This window comes from Condylostylus longicornis, unplaced genomic scaffold (assembly GCF_029603195.1).
Source record: "Condylostylus longicornis isolate FDR11 unplaced genomic scaffold, ASM2960319v2 ptg000044l, whole genome shotgun sequence".
Classification (NCBI taxonomy): Eukaryota; Metazoa; Arthropoda; class Insecta; order Diptera; family Dolichopodidae; genus Condylostylus; species Condylostylus longicornis.
In genome coordinates this window covers 213,880-235,225 of record NW_026578013.1, presented here as the reverse complement: position 1 = coordinate 235,225, position 21,346 = coordinate 213,880, and the positions used below count along the sequence as shown (strand labels likewise).

General features: G+C 25.8%; 1 protein-coding gene across 3 annotated transcripts in view; it reads right to left on the bottom strand.

Annotated features, from left to right (window-relative positions):
* Positions 1 to 21,346, bottom strand: part of LOC129610136 (uncharacterized) — a 136,532-nt gene that overhangs the window by 10,675 nt on the left and 104,511 nt on the right. For 2 of the 3 annotated variants that reach the window (XM_055522523.1, XM_055522524.1), the window contains exons 10-22: positions 21,195 to 21,315; positions 15,764 to 15,923; positions 15,332 to 15,481; positions 13,635 to 13,756; positions 10,298 to 10,390; positions 7,445 to 7,591; positions 7,186 to 7,344; positions 3,645 to 3,789; positions 3,287 to 3,378; positions 2,899 to 3,058; positions 1,025 to 1,122; positions 836 to 926; positions 601 to 714 (exon numbers count right to left, since the gene is read on the bottom strand). In XM_055522523.1, coding sequence (XP_055378498.1) covers positions 601 to 714; positions 836 to 926; positions 1,025 to 1,122; positions 2,899 to 3,058; positions 3,287 to 3,378; positions 3,645 to 3,789; positions 7,186 to 7,344; positions 7,445 to 7,591; positions 10,298 to 10,390; positions 13,635 to 13,756; positions 15,332 to 15,481; positions 15,764 to 15,923; positions 21,195 to 21,315 — 1,652 coding nt within the window. The remainder of the gene's footprint in view (positions 1 to 600; positions 715 to 835; positions 927 to 1,024; positions 1,123 to 2,898; positions 3,059 to 3,286; positions 3,379 to 3,644; positions 3,790 to 7,185; positions 7,345 to 7,444; positions 7,592 to 10,297; positions 10,391 to 13,634; positions 13,757 to 15,331; positions 15,482 to 15,763; positions 15,924 to 21,194; positions 21,316 to 21,346) is intronic. The other variant, XM_055522525.1, reaches the window with a different exon arrangement.

Genomic DNA, 21,346 nt, shown 5'->3' with positions numbered 1-21,346 from the left:
AAGATATATTGATTTGGCACAAAGTACTGCGACACAATGTCTGTGCTGCAATAGAGTAAAACTAATAGTTAACCAAATTGATAAGTTTTATGAAATAATGGCCCATTAAGTGCATTTAAGCTTGGGTTAAAACATCCGACTATTTATAGGTCTAAAAACAATTAAAGTCCACCTTTTTTATTGTCTCGATTATTTTGACTTTTAACACCTGTATTGCAAAAAAACGTACGTATTTAAGACATATGTACGTATTTATGTGTGAACTTAATCTGAGTTTTGTACTTAAATAATAATACAATATTATACGCACTGCTAAATTTCGGAAAAATTTGGAATACCTATAGAATAAAATTTAGGTGTATGAATTTTTTATATTAAAATTAAATAATGGGCACTGAACTGCACCTACAAGAATTTTATACATTTTTTATACCGCAATCAATGTACTGCAATAGAAATTTTGCCGTGTTTATGTTATATAAATTTATTACGGGTAAATATGCATAGTTGTATGTACAATACCATTAAGAATATGTATGTGTATGTATTCTTTATTCTAACATTATATTTGACGTAAAAAACAATATTTTTTATACTTACTATAGATAAAGAAGATGCAAAATTTATTATAACTACAACAAAAAAACCTAAAATTTGTGAAGTTGTACGATTTCTATGAATTTTTTCTGAAAATTTTTTAGCACCAAGCGGAAGCTGCATTTTCATATTTTTTTAAAAGACAAAAAAAGAAAATTAAACAATAAAAAATAATTTTTAATTTATTTTCATTTGTGTTAATAATTTTGTATGTGGAAATGAAAATTTTTGTTCTTACCTTAAGGTTAATTTCATAAGAGGCAACAAGAAATACAATAATTAAAAGAAGAATTAAACAAACACTAGCCGTTACGTAATTCAAAGAATTTCTGAAAAGTGAAAAAACATAAGAATAATTTTCTTTTTTGAAGATTTTAAGTAATTAAAATTTTTTTGTTTTCGCATATTCTCCATATTTTTACAATACCTTTTAAAAACTATTAGGCGCATTACAATTATTCCTCCTAATATTACAAAACTACAATAAAAATATAAGGTTAGCATTCTATCTGGTTCCGCAGAATACTGAAATTGAAAAAAGTGTAAAAAGAAAAAATTTATTAATTAGAACCAATGATAATTTGATAATTAAAAAAATTTTTTCTTTCTTTTTCGTTTTCAAATAATTATTTAAATAAAGTTGGGTGAAGCCAATGGTTTGCAAAATAGCGCTTTTCTCTTCAAAAAGAGTAAATGGTGTTTTTAAAAACAATCTACTACATTATTTAAATTACATTCATTCTTGACCAAATATTTTAAAGGTTGCATACATTTAGGATGAAAAAAAAAACTGAGAGAGGCGTAAACAGAACTCTCAAATTTAAGAGTTACTTGCGTTAGTTGGAAAAAATAATTATTTTTTTTGATGGAATCGCATTTGACGGTAGCTTTCTTCATTTATAGAAATTTGGAAAGAGCTTGCAGTTTTGGAAATATATTCTGAGGTAAATTCAAATTTTAGAAATTTGAAGACTGAATAACTTGAGAGGAGTTGGAGGTGGAATAAAATTTTCTTCTAACGAAATGAGCTATTTATTAGTGTCTAAAGCTAAAATTTCAGACAGCTACAACCTGCGATATTAAAAATTTGAAAAAACGAATTTTATATAACGGTAACTTTTAAAGGCGATTCAATATTTGTAAATTCCAAATATGGTATGATGCGGTAAAAGATGCCAGCCACTACTTTCTTACGTTTGAAGTGTTTCAAAGTGTTTTGAATTTTTGTTACAACAGCTGGGCGGAGATTTTCTTCCACGAAAATAAATTTCTGGTAAATTACTATTTAAAACTAAAATAGATTTATTTATGTGTAAAATTTCAGCGGTCTATCTTGAAGCATGTAGAAGTAAACGGGTTCACGGGCGGACAGACAGACAGAGTGAAATTAATAAGCACTTTTTTTCAATATTTTTATGAAAAGAAAAATTTGGAATTTTATGAGTTGGCATGACAATAGTTTTAATTAATAATAGTGAAAAATGAATTTTTAGAAGACTTGAGGTAATTTAAGTGGTCTCATTTTGTATAACATTATAAATTGAAAGTGAAATTAAGAAATGATTTTAAAATTATATTTTTAGATTTATTTTTAAGTAAAATTTTACCTTGAATTAGTAGGTTGCTATGTAAATCTTTTTTTATGATGTTGGTGTAAGTTGATAAGCACATTCAAGTACTCAAATTTAGGGAACTTGGGGAAAATTTTCAAGATCTTTGGTTAGGATATTCTAAAACAAAAATTTTGAGTACTTGATCTCCAAATAATTTAATTTTTGTTTTTTTTTTATTACAATAAAAAAATTTAGTTGAACAATAATTAGAACAATTTGCGTCTACCACAATACTTTTCGTGAAAATTAGTGAACAGGCTTTGCGGCATATTAATATTAGTTTTGGGATTCCTTTAGTAGTAAATAGGGAGATCGTATTTTTGCTGAAGAAAAAATTTGGGCAACCGTATTCAAAACAAATACTTGGAAGTAGAATCTTAATTTCAAAAACCAACGTAAGCTTAACTTCTTTGCAGCTTAATTACTGTTATGATAGCGTTTTTCTCAGTTTTGTTCAATTTTTAAAGGTCGCAGAAATGTTTATGTAAATAATTTAATAACGCGTGTCATTATTCTTATATAAAACATACGTGAAAAAAAAAAAATGTTATAGAAAAAGTTTAAATGAAAAATTCATTTTTAAGATTTCTTTAAACTTTTTTCCATTTTAAAACTTTATCATTTTTCAAACTCTTATTTCTTTACTGCAATTTTTTTTTTCCAGTTATTTTCATTTTAATCTACTTACTTTTTTCTCTAAATTGACATCCTTAAAGGATAATAAAACCGATTTACAATGTTCTGAACGTAAATGATCAATGCTACGTGCATCAATGGCTCTCATTAAATAATCATTAACTTCATCTTCTGGATCTTTGGTGATTTCTGTAGCATCCGTGAAACCCAATCTAAAATAAGATTGAAAATATTATAAAGCGGAAAAGAAAAGAGAGAAACATGAAAAATAATAACATTGAAAGTGAGTGTTAAAATAAAATGAAACAATTTATTTTCAATTAAAAAAAAAAATTTTCCACAATTAAAAATTAATAGAATTTCCTGTTTTTTTTTCTATTTTTTGTTATTAAATTCTAGTTGAAAATTGCATTATTAAAATCTATTTTTCTCTTTCTTACTTTGATGTGTTCTTTTGTGTACCATGTCCCATCATTCTAAGTTCTTTCGATATATTACCATTAATTGCTAAAGTTGGTTTACTCTTTTTATTCTTAATGCATTTCAAATGTAGAAGAGATCATTTGAAGGGCGTATCCATGTTTTGCAAAACAAAAAAAACGGTGTGTAGTAGAGAAAATTAAATTTCCGGTAATATTAACAGGAGCAATTTATTGGCATAATTCAAGGAATATAGAAAATTAAAGAAAATAAATTTAGATTGTTGCATAATAAAATTTCAATTAAAATTATTTTAAATTTTCATTTATATTAAAATTGTTTTAAAGGTTTAGTGGATTATAAGATTATAAAAATTACCGGTCTATATGTATCTCCAGGAACTATTAAATATGTTTCAATTTGATGATCTTTTAAATATGAATTTCTTTCCCAACCACGTCCCTCTTCAACTTCATAGTCACCATCTAAACATTTTAGTGTTTCTTTGGTTATATGAACTCGTCTATTAAAAGAAAGGATTTTTATTTGTTATTTTTATTAAAAATAGAATTGTAATTGGAGTTAGATAGAGTGTATTTAGATAGAGTTTCTCATATACAAATAAGATTAATAAATTAAGGATAGGTTTTCAAGAAAAAAATGAGTTAAATTAGTTTAGATTTCGAATAATATTGAAGAGAAATAACCCTTTTTTACTTTAACTTTGCTCTCGCAGACGCAGAGGGTATTCAGAAAGCTCCTACGTCATTTAAAAGAGAAATACAATTTTACATACATTTACAACTATTCGGCGTCTCTCGGGTTATTTATTTTTTTTTCAAAGTTTCAAATAGTTTTTACTATGCTGAAATTCCAAATTCAAGTAGTAGCTTTTTCTTGCGTGATATGAAGCAGGCGAATAGTACTGTGGTGAAATTCAAAAACTAAAATTATTGACATAATTTTATTTCAAATAGCTAGCCGTGAGAAGGGCGCGCAATTCAGAATATGAACTATACGACAAAATCCTAATAACGCACGGCAGATAAACAATTATTTTTTTATATTTTGAATACCGTAATCATTTTCGTTCGCCGATGATATACATATATTTGCATAATATATGTATGTTGATGCGATAAATCGAGATAAATTTTATTATATCTGAAAACCCAAAGTTTAAAATTCGTGAATAAATTGGAAAAATTTGTTTCCAATTGCAAAATTTTATTAAATTTAAAATGGGTTGATCTTCTGATATAAAAATTTTGTAAAACTTTCTTATTTTCGTAATTCGATTTTCTACAATATTGGTTTATGACCCTTTAAATTTTAATATTATTTTTCAGCCGATATACGGGGTGTCTCCCATCAAAGTGCACTACTATATAACCATTTTACAGGCCTTCATGAGTTGACAAAACTTTTGACCGGTTCAAAGTTACATGAGCTTAAAGTTGAGTTCTACTGATTTTTTTACTCTTTGAAATTTTAAGTATAACTACGTGCACGTGTAGAATAGGCGCGGTATTAAATATGATTTGGGAACCTCGGAATAAGGGCTTTCTTATAAATGTTTACATTAGTTATAATCTGCTCAGAATTTTTGGAAACATATGACTTTAAAGTTTTGAAAAATTTAAAATTTTAACTTTTCATTTTTAAAAAATGTTAATTTTCTAGGTGACACAACATTGGAGCTTTCTCCAATTTAAGCGCAGGTGAAAATTTTGTCTTCTAACCTTTAATTTGGTATATGAGTCATTATGCTACCTGATCTAGTTTAGATTTAGAAAAATAGAGTTCTGCAAGAGTTATTTTATACCAAATATTTTTCTTCAATGATTCAAAATGTAGTGTCTCTCTTATGTTATGTAGATGTTCAACTTAACAACTGAGTTTCTCTTACATTTGCAAAAATTAATGGCCCAGAGAACATCACATAGCATCTATATTTAATACAGCTCTGCAAGTCGGCTTCGATTTTAATAATCTTCCAATTATATTCTGTATATTGTAAATGTATAAATTATATGCAGTCTTATTTGCTTCTATTAATTGAGAATAACAATATTCAATACTTAAATAAGTTTATTTATTGTCTAGACCCTTAAAATTTTTTTTTAAATTTCATTCATAATAGAAGTTTGTTATCTGTTTTCATGTCTATATAAAAATTATGTATATAAACATGTGCTTTAATATGGAAAACCTTTTCTTAAACAAAAGAACTTGATGCGGTTCCCAAAAGATTACAAAATAACCAAATTTTTTGCAATAATTTTTGATATGATATCAACGTACACCTTAACTCCGATTTACTACCCATAGGATCAATCTTAAAATCGAGTATGTAAAATGGAAAGATTTAAAAAAATTTAAATTTTTTTAAAGAAAAAATTGGATGTAAATGAGGATTTCAAGGTTAGGGAAAATAAGGGCGAAATTCTTGATTGTTATTTTGGAAAATTTTTTTAAGCTTTATAAAATAAAACGTGTACTATAAAACACGCATAATTTTCGAAAAAAGAAGTCGAAAAATAAAATGTAAATTGAGTAAAGATTTTATTTGGATTTTACTAAGGAAACCCGGAGAGATTCAATTTCAAATCGAGGGAAGAGTGTACTTTTATTAAAATATTTTTCAGAGATTTAATATAGTTTCTTTGTGGTGTTATTAAAAAAGGGTAATGTATGAAATCACAAATATTATCGAAAAATGGTGCTCAAACACAATTTATTTTTAAAATAATTTTTTTTTACGGTCTAGTCTATACTATGAAAGAGAACCTTGCTTTGTAGTTTTTTATTATAAATTTTATAAAATTTTCAAAAATTATGATTTTCATTTAGTATGCTTTGATTTTTTGAGTCCGAAATTGTACATTTTTGTGGCTATTAAAATTCACACATTTTAATGAAAAATTTCTTATTTTCCAATTTAAAATTTCAAAATATTTAAAGCTTAAAGGATGCAATTGTTAAAATAGTATGAGAGCTTTAAAAATTTACTACTAAAATTAAAATTTTAGTAGTTCTGACTATTTTTTCAATTCAAAGTTGCTAATATTCCTAAAAAAATTAAATATATCAAGAACTTTATTCATAAAATCAAAAGTTCGTATTAAAATTCATTTAAATTTTAAGAAATGTTGCCTAAACCAATAAGGTATGTTGACTTTGAATATTTCCATGAGCAATATCCAAAGCCAAATATATTTAGTTCGTTTTTAATTAAAAAACCGTGACGACTATAAAAGAAAATAATAATGATGGCGGAGGGGAGTAAGGCAATTTAGTTTTGTTTCCTTTTGAAATTTTATCCTTCAAAATTTTTTTAAAAATAATCTTCAATGAAACACGAATGCTGATAATATAGATATTGTATGAAATTGAGCTAATCGAAATATTGATCACGTAATTTCATGGTACTTTATTGGTAATAAATTTGTGTGATTGTAAATAACATTACACGAGTCCTCTCTATATGCTGTGTTAGTTAAATAAACAATTTTTTTTGGAGAAAATAATAAGGATAATAAAAAATCATTGCAAAAATTATTGATTCACTTATTCTGAAGGAGATTATTTTTATATAACTTTAGCACTTTCAGGCTTAAATTTATGAGGTGCTAATAGTTATCCAAATAATTTAATCTATTTTCTTTTTAAATTTATTAGAGTGGGAATTGTAATTCATTGATGGAATAAAAAAATTTTTTTTATTGAATTATTGCATACTTTCAGGGGTAAATTTCAAACAATTCTAAAATATGTTCAAAACTTAAAAAAACAAACATTTTTTTTTTGAGGTTTAAGAAGCAGAGTTTCGAAAGTCTCAACTCTATGATTGAAATTGGTATAGAAATCAAGTTTAATGTTCAATAATAGTTTAAGTATTAAATAAATTTTTACTTACCCAGGTATACCACCACTTTCCATATGATTTGCTAATGTAACATCATTTGACCATACATCAAATTGCCATTTAACTAAACCTAAGACACCACAATGAACACGACCTGTATGTATTCCAACTCTCATATTAACATTAACAGCCATAACTTCCCGTACCAATCTATAAAATTTAATAATAGTATGAAAAATTCCGCAATAATTAAAAATTTTCAGTTTACAATTAATATCCTTACATAAATTCATATTGAATTTATACTTACGCTATTGCATCAATCATATCCAGACCCATTTCAACAGCACAATGTGCATGATCTGGTCTAGGATCAGGTAATCCTGAAACACAATAATAACAATCACCTAATAATTTTATTCGTAGACAATGATGTTCTGCAGCTAATCGATCGAATCTGAAATAAAATTAAATAAAATCTGAATTAAAAATGTAGTTGAAAAAACAAAAAAAAACGATTGTGGTTTGAAAAAAAATTTTATGTAAATTAAAAACACATTTTATTTAAAAGAAAAATAGAACAATCGGCAGTGTTGTTAAATGAAGAGTAAAAATAATAATTGTTAAACAATGAGGATTACAGTTGGTAGGTGAACAATTAATGGAAACAATAGTTTGAAAATAAATTCAGTTGGATAAAATTTTATTCAATGCTTAACATTAGTGAATACAACCGTTTAATAAATGATGAAATATGGGTACAATTATTTTGATTAAACAATTCTTGAATTCATCCATTGTGGTGCAGTTGGAAAACAAGTTTAAATCGTAAAAGCATTTGTCACAAGGAAATTCTAATAAGATTAAGATCCAATTCAGCCAATAAATCCAATGATGTGAAATACAAAATTTGAATTATAGAGCTGCATCCATGAATATGAGTTTTAGTTACCGAATTGTCGTGTATTGAATCAAACCGGTTATAACTAACTACTATGAGTTAATGACGTATATCTCTTTTAACATTCAGAAATGTTCCTACCTTCCAAATAATTTTTACACTTTATTAACATTTCCCAATATAATTTTTACAAAATATCGCGAATTTCAAATTAAAAATTCCAATTTTGGTATTGCAAATGTTTAAATCTTGTCGTATTGAGTTGCCATTATCAAAATAAAATAAAAATAGTTTTTCATAATAATAAAAATAAGGTGAAAAACAAGCTACAATTTATTGGTAAAAATTTGTAAGTATGTAAGAACGATTGTGAGATTGAGAGCGCAAAATTACACGTTCTCATTTCTAAAATGAAAAAATACAAAAACAAAGTCAAAAAAGAAAATAAATCGAAAATTGAAAAAAAAGAAAAACAAAACAGAAAACCAATTTAAATCCTAATCTTGTAATAGGATTTTGCAGATGAGAAATGTTTTGCTAATAAAAATACAAGCAAAATAATCAAAAAAAAAAAACAAACAAAAATGAAAATTCAACGTTTTATTTGAAACGCTCCATCAGACATCACGGTCTTTCTCTTTCTTGTATTTTTTATTTGTTCCAATTTTTTGTTATACAGGTGATTTGCTTTCTACATGGTGGTATTAAAAACACATTTTCGCAAGGGTTTTTTACTTGTTTTTTGTTTTTGTTCTTTTTCAAAACTTTTACAATAATTTTATCTGGTTTAAAGATTTTACAAACAATTTTAAATTTCCTATTTAATTTTCAATTTTCCAGGAAAAAAAAAATTTTTTTTTTTGTGACAAATTGACATCTCATTGCTTTTTCTTTTAGCTTTTTTTAAATTTTAAAATAAAGAATACAACAGAGAAAGCGCTAGATTTTGTGAAGATTTAATCATAATTCAATGATTCAATGATCAAGAGTAGGAGAACAAAAATTTAGTTGATGAAACTCATTTTTTGTAAAATTCTATATTGTGGCTGTTTAACAATTTAAGTTTAGAACTCATAAAATCAATACTGGAATTATTAAATACTAAATAAGGAAACGATTTGCTGTAATACATAATATTTTCAAATAATGTAATTAGATTAATTTTCAAACAAATTTTTCCTGTGGTATTGCAGTGGAGCTTATAATGTTTAAGATGTCCCGAATTGAAAAATAATTTGCAAAATGTGAGGTACAATTTTGTAGAGACACATGTAACCTGTTGTTGTTTAAATCCGTAATTCATCTGTTGTAATCGTTGTAAAAGTTTGAGACCTATTCGAGTGGCAGGAAAATATTTTTTTCAGATAATTCAGGTACAGGTAATTTCCTTTTACGAATTTGAGATAGAGTATTGATATTCTCTTAATAATTCTATTAAATCAATTGTGATAACCTTTGAATGATGAGCCTTTTTCGGGATCTAGAACTTGCTCGAAGGAATAAGGAAGTCAAAGATAAATGTACTATGTAGCAAAGAGCCATTAATAAGAAATATTGTTATAGATACTGTTAATATGATAGCATTTGCCGAGTTCCCTTTTTAAATGAGTATTTCACAAACAGGGGGGAAAATATACTATAATACAAGCATACCAAATGCTGCTGTGGCAAATGTTTCATTATCAATAGAAAAAATTTACAAATTTATTTTTGAATTAGTTTATTCGCGATTTACATAATAAGAGGAGACATGAAGGGTAATATTTTTAAAAACAAATCATAAAAAAACATGGTGTCGTTGCCAATATCATTGCAATCACATTGCAAATTTAATCAAAATTATTTTACATTTTTATTACCCCATGTATCTATATTTTATCTTGTTTTACAGATATTATTAGAACACCAGCCCCGGATATAAAATTTTCTTATTTATTTATTTATTTATTTATTTATTTATTTTGTGCAATTCTATACGTTTTTCATAATGCTATACCATTCAATTCTACAAACCTAAAGAATACTACCAATATGGATTATACGTAGGTATGTACATAATATGTGTGTGTTTAAATATATACTTGATATCTCATCAATACTCAGTAAGTATTGACGTAAATATTATTATTTAGAATTTACGATTTTATTTTATTCTATTAAATTACGGTAACAAAACAAAATACGAAATATAAAAATAAAAAAATTTAATATAAAAATAATAAAAAATCGTTAAAAAAAAACTTTTTTATAAGAAAAACTTACCTGGCAAATAGTTCATTTAGAAGTCTTACAAGTTCTTCAGCTGTGCATTGGTCCGCAAGACTTGTGAAACCACAGATATCAGCAAAAAGTATACTGTAACATAGAATTTTAAAATAGAAAAAGAAATTATTAGAAAGCAGAATAGAAAAATGGTGTTGATCAATAGGAAATAAAAAAAAATTTTATTGTGAAGAAGGTGGAAATGAAAAAAAAAAATTTCGTTCTCATCTTGTCATTATTGAAAAAGTTAAATATAAATTATTCAAATTTAATTATAATATCTATTATATTGTATATTAGTTTTGAAATCAATCATAGATAAGAATTTGTCATTATTTTATTGATTATTTCAAATAGAACTTTTGTATGTTCTAAGAAATGCGTAAGAATTTGTGACGTTTTAATAATTGTATTTTTATCATCTTCCAACCTCTTGATTTAAGCAGCACAAACAGCTAAGTAAAGAATATTTATTAAACGTTTAAAATAAGGTTGGAGTATGAGAATATTAATGCAATAAATATGCTTTCAGGTCTATTATTTTTCTACATAATAATATTGCTGTTGTTCAGATTAGGTTCAAACAGTTCAAATAAGAAGAAGAGTTTGGATTGTTGAAGATTTCATACCAGACATTTTTTTTTGAATAGTAGTGTAGAGAAAATGTATGTGAAACTGAAGCAAAAGAGCCCGTATTCAATAATTTGGTATAAATTAGAACGAAAGTCTTGCAGAGCTTATGGCTCTAGTTATTCTTATAAAAACAATCCGGAATTTTGTTTTCATTCTTTATTTAAGTTTTAAGAGTTGAAATAATTTTAGATAAAAAAAACATTTACTTTTGAATTAAATAGAAGCAAAATCTACGGTAAAATATCATCAATTCTACGGTATAATATTTAAACTTTTTTTGTAAAGTCATATTTACGCCCTAATATATGCAATTTTCATAAACTTAATTTTCTGTATAAAATCGAAATAAGTTGAAAATACCAAATTATATTTGGACAACATATCTTTTGTTCTTTGAACCTTTATTAATTTTCTAAGAATTTTTAAAAATATTCGCAAAAAATTTACAAAAAAACTATAATCATTTTTACATCATAGCAGTGCAGACAGCTGAGGTTACAAATTTATATAGCTAGTTTGAAAAATTTATGTTACTTATCTTGAAAAATAAATTGTGCTACATTCAGAGAAAATTTGATTTAAAAAGTTTTCATTTGTTGAATGTGCCTGAAAACTTTTTCATACACAAATTATTATTTAACATAAAAATTTTATATAGAATAGAAAAATTTTTCTTTAAATTTCTTCTTCACTATTAATAAAAATAATAAATATAGAATTCTATAGAATTTTTTTTTTATTTTCTACTGATTTCAATGTAGTTATGATTACAAAATTTAAATAATTTATCGACTTTGAAATTCATGTTATCAGGAAAAGTTTTTCATAAATTTTTAAATCAGATTTGATATTATAGAATTTTCTATAAATGGACCGAACTCTAAGAAAATTTTTCTATAAATTCAAGGAAATTAATTTTAATTTTTGTGTTTACTTGTTGGAATAATAAAGTTGTGCTGAGTGGTGATAGAAATATAAAAAAAATTTCTTCGTTTTACATTATTTAATTTTAAACTAGTTTTTTTTTCTTTCTTGTAATTTAGTTACGATAGTGTAGAAAATTGTTGCATTTAAATTCAAGAATTGCCCTTATTTGAACACAAATGTAAGATTTATTTTCATTCTTCACTCCTAGGAGAAGCAAAGGGGTAGTGCATGATATCATAGATAGTCGTGCCCCAATTTCATTGAGTCATTAGAGTTTTAACTAAGTAGGTGACTTCCGTAGTCTGTCATAGTTTGTCGTAGTTTTATTTTATTATGATAAGATAGAAAAGTCATTTAATATAAAAATTAGTGGTTACTGTTATATGAATAAATTTATGAATTCTATAATAATCGACAATTTAAAAATTTGGGCGTAACAAAAGCATTCCAACCAAATTATAAAAATTGAAAGAGAAAATTCTATTCTTTACGGTAAAAGTAGCGAATTGTTATAATTAATGCCAATAAAGTAAGCTTTTGTGTCTGCAAATATTCATACTATTTTGATTCATACTTCGAACAAATAGTATTGGGAATTCAGACAACATTACAGGGATTTATTATAAGATTAACTGTACTAACAAAAACTTATATGCTTTCCGCAGTAGCACGGATGGAAAATTGCAAAAGAAATAAAGCTTAACATTTTATTTGACATCAATAAAAATTTGTTGTTTGCGATCAACTATAACATTTGTGTGACGTTAAAATTATAATTTTATACCAAAATTTATTACACACCTCTTATGAGAAAATGAATTATGAAAAACTATTTCAGGTTTTGTTCCATTCATAGCAGTTTTCTCTTATAGAGAGAAAATTCTTGCAATTATTATTAGTTAGCTTTTACTATTTACCAATATTGCAGTATTACAGTAATTTCTTATAGTAGAGATAATTGTATTATTATTGTATTACAAAATTAATGTTAAATGATCTACAAATTAATTAATTCTAAGGAATTTTAGAAATGAAATAAGATATTTGAATCGGGCCAATAATAATTTTTAAAATATTAGAAATACATAAATTATTATACCCTTACGAACGTATGTTCAACAACTACAAAATTTATTTAGCATTATCTCAAAAGTTATTGAAACTATAATATGAAATCTCGTGAAAACAAGGATATTATTAGGGCTGTTGTAGTGTAATAAAAATCATTGAAATTTCTTAACTCGTTTCATATAGAAAATATTGAAAAGACAGTACTGAAATTTTGCATAAATTAATATGGTAATATGGAAATTTAAAGTCATAGTCTGTCCCAATCAGCTATGGGATAACAAATTCGTACTCTATTTTTTCTCGTTTTATTAATAGAGAAAAAATAGAGTACGAATAGAGAAATTATTTTAGAATCTGAAATGAAATTTCAGAATTATTCTAATAAAATATTTAAAATATTTCTTTCTTCAAACCTTAATATAATTTATAATCTTATTCATTTTATTTATATACAAAAATTACTTTTATTAAAACGAATTTCTTATTATGTATTTCCCTTTAAGTCAAAAGAGAAAAAATTAAAAAAAAAATTCGAAACTGAGTGTTTTTATAAAATATTCATTATCCTTTTTTTTTCTGTTTAAAATTTTTCCTTCTATTTAAATAACCTTGTAATTTGAACAGAATCTGCGTTTTAATAATGGGGGAGCAAAAAATTAAAAAAAGAAATTTTTAATTGTATAATTTTGATCTTCCCATATCTTACCTAACATTTTCATGTCGTTGTATATAAATTTTATGAAATTGTGCTTCTCTTGGTTGACCGGCTATATCATCTTTCATTTCCATTGCAACATGCCTCGGTAATACTGATAGAAGAAGACGTTCCTTTTTGTTTTTTTTTAATTTTAATTTTGATTTTGTTGTATAATATGAAGATATCGTAATTGTTGATAGCATAGTATATAAATGAATAAAAGAATATCCATAATCAGCATCATTTTCATTATTAATTCATTGAAAGAATCATTATTTTGTTCATATTATAAAATATAGAAGTTTGATGAAAAATGTAGTTGAATATTAATATGAAAAATCAAGGGAATATTATATAGAGAAAATAAAAGATAGAAAGTTATAAGTATAACAATCATATGTATATAATTTTGTATAATCACAAGATAATTAAGTATACAGGGTGAAATATATTTTACAGAGAGGTTATACGGTGAATTATAAGTTCAAGGTTTTGTTAAAATTTGGTTTGAGATTAATTGAAATTCAATGAGATGTTTTTTTTTGTGTTTTACTACGATTTTCATCAAAAATATTCGAAATTTTTTAGTATTTTTACTTTATTCATTTACTTTATTACTAAGTACTTTGTACCATACAACTGAACTCAGTTTTAATATCTTCTGCTACGATATGAGACACTCTTAAGGAATTTTATATAAGTTAGAAAAATACGATAGGGTAACATTGTGTTGAGCATCACTACATGAAAGCGTAGAAGCAAATTAAATGATAAACATGTTGGTGAGGAAGGAAGCAACTTCGTTCTTAATCAGTGCGGGCTCTTTCTACACAACCATTAAAAATGGAGATCGCGCAGTTGAAGCAGTGCAGTGTTTGGGAATTCATGTCCAACTTCCTGAGAGCTTTCCGGATATTTGAAACCGGGGTGCTATAAGCTGAATATGGGAAGACTATAATAAGTTATGTTTGGCTGCGGTGGTTGGAGGGGAGGAGTTCCTTTGCCCATATCTCTCTTCAATAATTTATAAATTCACAATTTACAAGTGAAAATATTCACGGGTATCTTGTGAAGCGGTGTGAAAACGTTGTATATCTTCTGAGAGATAAGGGATTGCAACAGTGATTCGATTTGCTGAACCCTTAAAACTGTTCGAATTAATCAGAAGGGGCGCCCCAAAATTATATTGTTGGACGTGCCTAGCACTCTGGCGGGCTAGCACAATAAATATGTGTGGCTTGCGGTGTAATGCTGTTCTAATGCACAATTTAGAAGTAATTTTCTACTAATTTGTGTTAGAATACGAACCACGTCCATGAAATTATATTAAATAAAAATTGCTTTATAACTTGCTCTAATGGCCAAATTTCTTGATTCTCTTTTCGTTGAGTTTCTAATGTAAAGTTTAATTTCGTATATAACCAGAGCAAAGTAAAAAAAACCTTATAACTACAAAAGTAATTGATATTGTATGTTTTTTTCCTTAGATAATCAAAAATATCAGTTCTGCCTACTATAATTCGCTCATTAATTTTAATTCAACCTGTATACTGTAATTATGTAATTTTACAATGTTGAAATGTTGAAATTCTTAATGAATAAATGTGAGAATTTTATTTTCTCCTTTTTATAATTATTGTTTCTCTTTTGTTTTATATCATAATATTTATTTTTGGTTTCATTTTTTTATATAAATAGAAAATTACTTGCTGTTGATTTTCCCTTTGTGTTTTCAATCTAGCTTCAATACATTGTCTTGTTTCTATGAAAGCTTTCCGTTGCGCTTTTTCTCTTGGCCAATGTGTAAATATACCAGCAAAATTTGTACAAAATAATGCAAAAATTGAGCTAGCAATCTATAGCACAGAAAAGATAGAAGATATAATTTATAAAGAAAAATTTTAATGATTAAAAGGGAAATTTATTCGGTTTCTTATAATGGATGCTTTGTACATACATAAATATTTATAATGAATAATGTAATATTAATGTAATTTGTATTGGTGAATGTTAATGTTTATATTATAGCTATGTTCTGGTATATATGCAAAAATTAAATTAATCAGTAATAAAATATGTTGTCGATTAATTAATTATTTTTTTTTGTTTTTATATTTAAAAAGTAATATAAAACTTACCTGTTCCCATCTTAATATTTTTGTGCTATATATTGAAACATATATATGGGCTAATGATAATAGAACACCACCAATCATTGCTTCTCTTAAACGTACCGGTAACATTGTATAAATTATATATACAAATATAACGCAGCCTCCACTAGTATTAAATGATTTTCTGACATTGTTATATTGATATACATGTATGGGAAATATTGGAGTTGGTGAATTGAAATAAAAGAGATATAAGAGATAAAAATTAATTTTGTGTAATTTTACTTAAAGGATATAGTTTAAAATAATTAAATATGTAAGTGTAGTTACTTAATTATAGGAACAGTAATCGATTTTGCCTTAATGATTAAAATGACTAATATTTTTGGGTGTCATTTAATTTAACAGGAGAAAACATTAGAAAGAAAATAACTTTAATCATTTGTGTGAAATAGAGTTATCAGAATTTTTATTATTTTGATAAAATTTGAGAATGAAAAGTGGTCACATGGATCCTTTACTTTTTGTTATTGTTGTCAATGATGTCGACAAGACCATAGAATTTAGTAACATTAATATTAATGCTGATGATATACACAAGAATAGCTTGCATGTAGAAGTCACGTAACTTACAGGGTGATCTGGATAGTTTAACTACTTAGTGCTTAAAAACTAATCTCATTATTAATAGTGGAAATTGTCAACTTATATCGTTCACCAGGAAAGGAACTCTTCTAAATTTTGCCTACAATATAGGTAGTTGTAGTAGGCTTAAGGTTGTCTAAGATTTGGGTGCTTTATGTGATTTTATAAGTTTGATTTCAGGTTTCACATGGGCAATATTATTGGTAGAGCCAACCCAATGATTTGTTTTATTAAAAGATGAACAAGGTATCTTTTTATTAAAAGATAACAAAAAGATGAATGACCCGAAAATGACAGTTTCGCCTTATGTGACTTTCGTTAGACCTCTTTTGGAATATGCTAGTCAGGTGTGGTTTTCCCATTATGTGTCTCACATTGTTTGGATTGAGGTTATTCCGTCCAAACAAAAAAGATTTGTTCGATTCGATCTTAATAGTCTGAATCCGATGGATTAGTGTCCTTCTTATGATGATGAACTTAATCGACAGGGCCTGGATTCATTTGTTAGGAGGCACGAGGTTCTGATATAGTTTTTATTCATCAACTTCTCAATGGTTTTATTAAATCGCCATTTCTAATAAGTAAATTTAGTCTTCGAGTATTGGATAATTCATTGAGTAATATTGAACTATTAGTTCATATTGAACAGTGTAGATTTTCACCGTATTAATTATAGTATACATGAACCGATATATCGAATGTTTAAGTTTTGTAATGAGAGCCAGACTATTTTTGATTTTAATATGACCAAGGGGGTGTTGCAACTTTTGACAAAGTTTATTTTTTCAATAAATACTTGCTTTTATAATTCGCAACGTCTAAAAATTAAATAAATAAAATATTAATTGAAAAATTAAAAATTATTTAAATTTTTGTAAATTTGGTAACAATTAAATAATGGAGACGTTAGTTGTAATTTCAATATGAATTTTAATCTTACAAGGTATTTTAAGTATTTCACGATCATTTATACTTCCGTACTTTGAGCTTAATGTAGCCTGCATATTAAATTCATAATTTTGCCCTTGTATTTTAATTTTTAAATTACTGTGAATGGGCTTGTAGCAAGCATAAACAAATAAATAAAAAGTTAAGTTTGAAGAAAATTTTTCGAATTCCATTATTCTTAAAATTTGTTAAAATTTAATGACCGAAAATTGTAAATCGGATGAATAATAAAAATTTTCCATTGATGTTTGAATTATAAAAGTCTAGGCAAAAGAATGAACTATTTGCAATATAATTTATTAAAATTTCATCTAAATATTGACATATTCTACCCCCATGTATTACAAGTTTTAATTTTTCCATTTCATTTTAGAATTAATATATGTAGCTCTAAATTTGATTAATATTAAATGAAACCATTATGCACTTAAATTTTAAATTTTAATTATAAAATTAATTTCACTTAAATTTTAACTGACCAATATATGACGTAGCGACTAGTTATGGAAAGGGAGGAGATGGCACTTTTATAAAATAGGGGCAGTATAAGGATATGCTTTAAATTATTAATTAATTTCAAATTTGTTACATAAAATTAATTAAGTAAATATTTAATTTTTTTTTTTTTGTCGTCACATTTTATTGTAAAAATAATTTATTAAAAATAAATATTTACTTTTGTTTATTGCTTATGTATAAAAAATATAATTAAAATTATTTGAATTTGTTTTTTTTTGTTTTATTTTTAAATTTGAGGTCACCACAGCGACATAAACGTACGTCATTTTTAATTATAAAATAATTAACATTTATTAAATATTTAATTTGATTGGTGAAAAATTTTTAATTAAATAATAATTTTATTTTTAAATATTGAAGAATTTAAAATTGAGAATAATAAAGTTGGGTCAAACCAAGGATTTGTAGTGTAGCAATTTTCTCTCCAACAAATGAAAATACTCCTTCTAAAAACAATCTCCTACATTATGGAAAGCTCATTTTTCATTCATATACGAATATATTTCAAAAATTGCATACCTTAAGGATGAGCGATATATTCAGTCTTTGAAATAAACCAAAAAAAATGGAGAGAGACATTAACACAACGCTCTTAAAGATGGAGCTCCCTCCAATAAGGGAGGGACTTAGAAGGATAAAGGAAACTTTAACATAATTCAAGGATTAATGGCGGGAGTTAAGAAAAATAATTATATACTCGTATTTTAATATATAAAAAAATTCGAATTTTACAAATTTCGAAAGGCTATAACTTGAGAAGCGACTGAAGTGGAAAAAATTGCTTCTAACGAAATGAGCTATTTAATGGTGTCTAAAAGCTGTTAAAATTTCAGATTCCTAAAATTTGCGATCCAGAATCAAAAAACGATATCAAAATTTTGCAAAAAGCGGATTTTCGGTGCCGAAAAATTAATTTCAAGTAAGGTATGGCGCGGTAGATGTGTATATAGAAATTTCAGCTTTCTATCTTCAAAAATGTAAAAGTTTTGTAAACATGTCCACGGACGAACGGCCGGGTGGGCAAAGCGGAACTAATAAACAACTCTTTCAAAATTTCCTTGGAAATGTGCTAAAAACTACCTATCTTTAGAAAGTTCTTATGGTCTGCCGCTTCCGAATTTTGGAATATTTGTCATAATAAAATGATCAAATTTACTGATACAAAATTACCAATCAATTGCATAATATTAAGGTTATATAGTAGTGTGAAAAATTAGAAGCTTGTCATAATGCTTACATTCTTTTCTTATTAAATAATTGGACTCCATAGCAGTCTTGTTGTTTAATTTATTAAATTATTTTTAAAAAATTAATAATATTTTTTCAATCACTTAATCTTTAATAATATTAAAATTCTATAATCCGAACGTCATTATGATTTCAAATCACGTAAACACTTATTTAAAAAAAAATTTACTGAAATTAAATAACTTGAAAATTTTGTGTATATTGGAAAATTTTTCAATTTTTTTTTTAATCTAAATTGCGGTAATTTGCTTCAGGATATTTAATTATTATTATTATATTGGGTTTTCTAAAGGAAGTGAGTTAATCCTACGTAAAAATTCAAATAACAATTTATAAGTTATTGATAAGTTGGAAATTGGATTTTTTAAAATTATTTGTTCGTGAATTAATTAAAAGTGATTTTTGTTTTAATAGTAAAATTTATTATTTATATTTACGCGTTGTTATGATTTTTTTCTAAGTTCACTTTTCACATATTGAAGTAACACTCTAATTAACGTCTGAGATGGAAATTGCTATAACAACAAGAGGCAAAGAGAATTTATAATAACAGTTAGTGTTTTTCTTCACGAATCACAGAAACAATTTAGTGTTTTATAAACCATAATCGTTTGTAAAGGGCGCAATTCGGAGTAGACCGAATAACTGATCGTTATGTGTTTTGTCTAATTTAGCAAAAGAAGATTATGAAAATGCATCTTAAATTTTTTATTCTAATTTTAAGCAAGTAAGTAAGTTTTTCGTTAATATATGTTACCTATAGAAACATGTAATTTTGGGTCCTAGAATTTTAATTAAAACTAATTTAGAGTTTTGCATTGCACCATTTAAATTCTTTCAAAATTTTCTGATTCGTCAGTTAGTTTCTGCAACAATCAAAACTCAAATATTTAATTTTAAGAAATTCTATTTAAATAATTTCGTAGATATGGTAAGAAATGTAAAATCGGTCCCTAATTCAGTGTCCGAGCCCAGAGCGATCAAAAAAAATTTATTATCATTGCCATTATAAGTTCATTGTTTCAATACCCTTACTTCAAATATTCAATTTCAAGGAAATTGGGTTGATTATTTGTCTTTATAAGTGCAAAAATTTAAAATCTGATATATTTTAAAAGTTGATTCATGCGTGTCGTAGCCAAAATAAATTTATATATAAACTTTCATCAAAATCCGTTCAGCCGAACTTAAGATATATACTTGAGAACAGACATACCGGCCGACCGACTTCTCTTTAACAATTGTTTATTTATGTTTCCCTGCCATGGAGAGGTGCTTTTCCCCCGAAAACTCGATATGCGAAATTTGATGTGATCGCAATACCCTTATTGTACACAACGCAGCCGGTAATTATACAATTATTACCGTAATGAATAAATAATGGTAATTTTTCAGTAATCGTGTCTTCTCCCCAATCCAAACAAATCAACTTCGTGTTGAGATTTTTTTCTTTGTTTTTGTTGACATCCTTTGTTTTATATTTGCATGTATTTAATAATTAATTACAAAAATTATGATTTCAAATGTCATTAACAAATCAAAAATAGCTACATTAAATAATAGTTCTGATTTTTTCTAATATTTCAGAAAATTACACAAGCAAAATGAATTTTTGATTAGTGAAAATTTCTTTATCACTGTATTTTTGAAATTAATGTTCTAAATAATTAAATATTCATAAAATTATTCCTCTTCTCCTTCTAATATTATCACTCTCAGAGATATCAATTTTGTAGGAATAGAATTTGAAGAGAAAGGTTAGGGAATATTGGTAAAATTACTGATAAAAAATTCAATTACCGTCATTCTTCTTTTATATAGAATTTTATCGACGAAGAATTTTTTTAACTTTTATATGATTATACTAGTATAACAATATCATTGCCATTTTTTAAAAATTTTATTGAACTTTTGTTCTTTTCTTTAGAAATATACCGAAAAAGGTAAACAGTTTCAATTCAGTAATGCTAAAGGATATACATTAAAAGTGCTTTTGTAATATTCTTATATTATCCACAAATATATCATAGTATTATGCCTACATATATACAAGTTTTATATCATAGTATTATACATAAACAAAATATCTACTTACCGTGGCAAACCAACATAGGCTAAGGCAATTTCCATTGCTAAAAATGTTCCAATAATGATGTAAGAGACAAGAACCAAAAAAATTTCATTCATAGCTGGCTTTGACAAGACACCCAATAAACCTTTATTAAGAAAAACAAAAAAAAAATACAT